This window comes from Vipera berus, assembly GCF_964194415.1.
Source record: "Vipera berus genome assembly, chromosome: 1".
NCBI lineage: Eukaryota > Metazoa > Chordata > Lepidosauria > Squamata > Viperidae > Vipera > Vipera berus.
Window position 1 is genome coordinate 55,230,581 of NC_138202.1, and position 6,000 is coordinate 55,236,580.

The 6,000-nt window shown below is 50.4% G+C and overlaps 1 protein-coding gene across 1 annotated transcript in view; it reads right to left on the reverse strand.

Moving 5' to 3' along the window:
* PAX9 (paired box 9) overlaps positions 1-3,070 on the reverse strand; it is a gene marked incomplete at its 3' end in the record, with an annotated part of 43,936 nt that extends 40,866 nt beyond the window's left edge. Inside the window, exons 1-2 of the mRNA XM_081313927.1 lie at positions 2,849-3,070; positions 1,131-1,757 (exon numbers count right to left, since the gene is read on the reverse strand). Of these exons, the coding sequence (XP_081170053.1) occupies positions 1,131-1,757; positions 2,849-2,852 (631 nt within the window). The 5' untranslated portion in view covers positions 2,853-3,070. The remainder of the gene's footprint in view (positions 1-1,130; positions 1,758-2,848) is intronic.
* Positions 3,071-6,000: the final 2,930 nt, after the last annotated feature.

A 6,000-nucleotide genomic window follows, 5' to 3' on the forward strand; every position in this document is an offset into this window, starting at 1 on the left:
TATGTAATAAATGCGTAAGGACATTTCCCCTCCCAGTTTTAATTAATGCTTCTATCCCAGCACAGTGATATTGTTCATCTAATGGAGACATACAAGAGATTCACTATAAATGAGCCGGACCTTCTGGTTTTGAAACAAGAGTGCTGCCCAAACTGATAGTGTGCACATGTTCTAAATATTGCCAACATTTTTGTTCATACTATTATATAAAGTAATATAAGTAAATTTATCATATCTGCTTCCAAAATAATGGGTTGTCATGAAAACATTTTTATTGGGAGAAAATATTATATTTCTTTCCAATTTCATTTATATCTCTTTTGTAGTTAAATGTAAAGAGAAACTTATCTGGGAATCACTTGTTGTTCAATCACGAAATGCCACAGGGCTCATTCCCAGGGAAGAAAGCCTGTGCAAACAAAGCTTTGGCCACCAGAAAGTTCAGCCAGACATCTTTACTGAAATGCATCAGATACATAAAATTTGAGACACGTTTCCACATTCTGGGGATCAGTGGCTGTTAGCCTTGGTGGTGATGTAACTGCTTTTGAAGGCCATCTGCTGGGCTTCCTTGTACAGTTGGTTGGCCACTGAGAGAGCACACTGCTGGACCCGTTGGGCCAGGGGTTTGATCCAGTAGGACTCTGCTTACATTCTTAGGATCCCTTTAAAAGGAAAGGCCTTGCAGCTAAGTGAAAAATAGCACTAGGTCAAAGAGAGAGGAAATTTATTTAGAACCAAGTTCCACCTAGGCCATTACCACTTAAGTGATCTGTAGCATTTAAGGCATCATCCAACACTGTTCATAAAGACAGACTTTAGGTGGGTGATGCTATACAATGCTATAATTGTGGGATTCCTTCAAAGCCCATCAGTTAAAGACCAGGGAATTAAGGCTGTTGATGATCCTCAACAAAAGCAAATTCATGTCCTTTTATGAATCTCTTCCCCCTTTGATGAAAATACACTAGACCTTCTCTGAAGGTATAGAATTGGCTAGTCAGCGAAGAAACCACTGGGGACCCCATTTCCCCCAACCCGCCCAACTGACCGTAGAACCACTGGAAGGGGCAAGATTCTTGGGTTTGGTTGACCAATCCTGTCCCTAGCTGGAAGTCTTATCCTCTTACCTTGATCTGTTATGGACCTAATTCCCAGGATGTCAGTGACGGAGTGAGAGGAGGGCCAGGTCCGAGGCATATGGACGGCGCTGTGGATCGTCGGCACGCCAGGTGGGGTAGGCACCTTGGCACCTGCTGCAGCTATGGGGCTGGGATAAGAGTAGATGTGGTTGTAAGGCAGAGCCGGCTGCGGAGCTGCCTGGTGCTGCTTGTAAGACTCGTAGTGATTCTGCTGAGAAAGGTTGCCAATCTTGTTGCGCAGAATCCGGCTAATGGAACTGACCGAGGGTACGTTGTACTTGTCGCACACGCCGTCGGCCAGCAGCCGGTCCCGGATCTCCCAAGCAAAAATGCCAGGATCCCTTTGTTTGTAAGTCCGGATGTGCTTCACTACTGTCGGCGTGGTGACCCGCGGCTTGCTACCTCCGATGGCGCCGGGTAAGATGGAGCCGGTCTCGTTGTAGCGGGCCAGGATCTTGCTGACGCACCCGTGGGAGACGCGCAGCTGCCGGCTGATGTCGCACGGTCGGATGCCCAGTTGAGCTAGTTCTACAATCCGAAGCCGGATGGCGTTGGGCAAAGGGCGGCCGTTGACGAAGACCCCGCCAAGCTGGTTGACCTCTCCGAAGGCTGGCTCTGCAAACAAAGAGAAGCAGCGGCACGTTGGAAGAGGCGCCCGGAGTCTGGCGAAGCTGAGCCGGACACAGTCACCCTGGAACGAGGGCAGGGAAGGGAGGGACATCGAACTGCTAAATGCTCAAGGCGCATCCCTTCCCGGGGCAGGCTGGCTTGATCTTGGGCTGGTCGCCACTGCCTGGGAAGCGAGTTCGGCTTTTTTTTTAAAAAAAAAATCCTGGTAAGGGAGCACAAACATAGCTTGTAGCTGCCACCTTAAGGAGTTCCTCCTTGCAGGCTTCTAGTGGCGGGCATTCCGGCCCTTGAATTTCCCGAGAGACTTCCTCCCTGAGTGCAACCAGCAACTAGCAGGCGGTTTCGGACAGCAACCACTGGCGAGTATCCCTACAGACCTCTTCCCAAGCCCCGCAGGGCCCCGAGTCCGCACATTTCCCGCATTCGAGAGGAAGCCACTCCAGACAATTCACTCGCTCCCGGGATGGGGGGCGGGGGGGGCCCCGAAAGGAGACAGGCGAGGACCGAGGCGTTCCTTGGAAAGCAGTCCAGCTGAAAACTGAGCGGACTGCCTAGTCAACGCCGTTGGGACGGCCAGCTTCCTTCTTCTCCTCCCGAGGTGGCGCGTTAACTAACTTTTCTAGCGAGGGCAAAAAAAAAGCAAAAAGCAGAGTGCCTAAAACAGGCGGCCGGAAAAGTTAAATAAAGTCGCAGAGAAGTGGGAAGCGGCCACCGATTGAGGGGAGTGCTTTCTTCCCCTCCGGAGAGCCAGCAATGCTTCTGAAGTTTCCCCGCCGAAATACAGGCAGCTTTCAGGGGGAGAAGGGGAAGAGAGAGTCCGGGGTTTCAGAAGTCTGGGAGTCGGTCAGCTGCCCTCCCCCTCCTCCTCCCCCCCCCCGCCCCAATACTTCGGGCTCTCCTTCTCGAGCATTGGCGCTTCTGCGGCCGCCGCCGTTGCTTCTTTAACGCCTCAGTCTGAGCAAAGCTAGCCGGGCACGCCGGGAGCTTTGAGCCACCGGATTGCCCTCCCGCGCCCGTCATCACCCCCCCCCACCCCACCCGCAAACAGCCTCCGACGCCTCTCCAGCAACACTTACCCATGGTTTGACTCAGGACGCCGAGCAGGGTGCGTGGAGATCCCCGGAGGAAACTCGGCGTGGGATAGGTCTTGCCCGGCTCGCCGGGATCGGCTCTGGAGAAGGCCCCGGCTCGCTCGGATTCCTACTGCGGGAAAAGGCGAGAATGACAAGAAAAAGGACCCCAAGGAAGTCACTTTTCCGAGCCAGGAGACTTAAGTCCCGCATTTCAATCTCGCAGCAACGTGGGCTGGGCTGGGTCGGTTGGGGCGTCTCAGGCTATCACTCACCAAAGACACACCCCTTAGAAGGTGGACCTAAAAGGAAAGGCACCCCCGGATTGGTAGGGAAGAGTGACAGACAGTCTCACCCTGGAAGGGGCTTCCGTTCGCTTTTGCAGTCAAGCTGGATCAGCACCTGGGTTCCATATGCAACTGCCGCGCACAGAGATGGGAAAGCTGAATTGCGGGAGGCCATAAATTAGAGGAAATCTAACAGCAGAACGTGGAAAATGTATTAACAGGAGGAATAGCCGCTCGAAGCGGTGTTATTTTCACAAAAGGGACTCACCTTCCTTCTGCTTTCAGCGCCAGTAGTTTAGACGTCGCATTAAACTTTCAGGAAGACGATGACACTGGTTGTTTTTTGTCCCTCATTTTAGAAAACAGAGAAATAATATTTCCTGGGAAATAATATTTTTCCATTTTAGAACAGCTTCTTTTTTATTTCTTCGAGAAAATACAGTTCTATTTCCACCTGGCATTATTTATCGTTAGTGGCAGCAAAAACTGTAGAAAGGAAAGCGAGAGATCTGGACCCAAAAGAATGCCAGCAAGGAGGCGGGTGTTGATGGAAATCAGTCGAGTTTAACTGCCAGAAATCGAATACCTCGTTTGTTCATCCACAAACAAGTTGATCACGCAAATATGTGTCAACTTTTGCAGCATAAGCAAGGCCACAAACAAACGCACTTTTCCTGCACCATGAAAGACGGTTAATGTAAATGGATTTAAATGGAATTGCTTCTTTTTGCGTCATTCGGACCGCAGCCGATGAAAGAAGATTTAGAAGAAATCACCCTCGCCCAAGGCACACAATGACACGTTACTAGCGGTGGGGGGAGGGGGGTTTCTCTTGCTCACTCGCAGCTCCGGAGGTATTTGTACAGGATCCAAGATCGAGAAGCCTGTCCACTTGTAACTATCTCCTCTTATTAAGGGCCTGTGTTGTAACACTCCAGCATGAAAACCTAAATAATGTAATAAAGGCTTCTTTGCTTGTTTAAGCTTTTGAGCTCAGCTATGGGATCTTTGCGAAGTTAGAGGTGGATCGGGATAATGAACAGGGTATTGGCACTTGTGCAGAAATATCCCCCCCCCCCCCGCTTAGACAAGTTTTCTGCACTTTCCAGTTAAGGAAAGAAGCGATCCGCCAGCAGATCCTCTAGCCGCTGTTTGGTCAAAGAACGTGTTTGAGAGCCGGGGGTGGGGGCAGTTTCATCTGAAACATTAGGTCGAACCATGAACGGTAGAGGACTAAAAACTTTCAGCAAGAAAAGTGAAAGGCGGGGGGAGGGGGCGCGATTCCCACCAAGGCCGCTTTCCAAGCGCAGGGCTCCTTTAAGGGACAAAGCTGCTTCTGAAAACCGACAGTGCACAATCCGACGGTTTAGGACTGGAATAGTAGCCAGCGCTTGAAAGGTGCACGCAGCGCCCTTAACAGGAATGTCTGGGGTCCCTAAAAGAGAAAGGAATGGTCTTGATTTAAAACGGAGAGGAACCTCACTTTGCAGGGGAGAAACTGATTCAAAACTCAGATTATCGCTGGGAATGTTGCATAAGAACGAACGGGGATGCCAAAGTTGCGCTGGGAAAAAGTTGAGACGGCTTATAGACTAGCGCTCCTACTCCAATCGGAGAGATTTACTTGGTGCTCAGAAAATAGAGCTGACCGTGGAAAACGCAACCCCACTTTTAAAGAGGTCCAAGTACCACCCATTCCCTTATAAGATAATTGCAATGGGCCCCGGTATTTGGGGCTAAGGGGAGGGGAATGTAACAAAGTGGGTTGCCTTTGAGGCAACAACATAACTCCTTTATGAAGGAGTTAACCTTGTAATCTGGCAATTACATCGCTTAGAAAGTTCCTTCCGATTTGGAAGGAATAATTATCTCAGTGCAAAGTTTCTGTGTAGCGCACTAGGCTCTGCTGACTTGGATATCGATTGAATATTGCCATTTAACAGCAAAACCTGAGTCAATTATTATAAAGCTAATATCAGAGTCCGTTGTACAACCAGCCACGTGTGTGGTGGGGGGGCGGGGGAGGGAAGAGTGGCTTCTTTCTCCCCCTCCTCCATCTTCTTAATTCTTTGAATCCATCAGGTGGAAGTAAATCCAGGCGACTCAAGACTCAAATAAAAAACCTCAGAAAAAATGACTTGATTCTAATTAATGGATTTCGAATCAAATCGAGGAGGGTTGCCTCAGCCAGGGTTGGGTGGCGTCCGGTGTCTTTCAGCATATATTTAGCGGCTGCTCGTCCTGTTGAGAGCCGCTGAAACACCTTGAAATTCTCACGTTTCCCCTGAATCGGGTGGTGTTAGAGGGGGCCGCCCCGTGGCGGCACTCCCATTCAAGTCGGTCGGGGGCGAAGCTCTTTGACCCTCTCGCCGGTGAGGTCCGGCTGGCGCTCTCAGCCCTGATTTCCCCCCCCCCTCCCGGATAAACGCTTCTGGTCAAGAGCCACAATTTTCTTCCCACCGGACCTTCCACTTTCTTCTCTCGCACTCTTTCGGACTGTTTGGGGGCAGTTATGCACTGGAGAGGCGAAGGCTGGGGGGTGGTGGTGTGTCTTAATCGTTCACAGCCGCTCCTGTTCATCTCTTCGAGGAATTTGGTTCCCTGGATTTCCAGCGACTCCTTTCCAGTCCAGGCAACAGGCCCACGAGCAAGTTCCGTCCAACTACTTGGCCTGAGATACAACGTTCAGCTAGGATTGGGATCCGCGCGCCGACAGGATGGCTGCTTTAATGCGAACCTTTGCATTCGTTCTTTTTTTTTTTTTTTAAAAAAAAAGCACAAATTGTTTAGATTTGAAACTGACACCCCACAGAACTCCCAGGAAACTTCCGCCGTCCCATGCAATATCGGTCCTGGGCGGTGGGGTCCTGT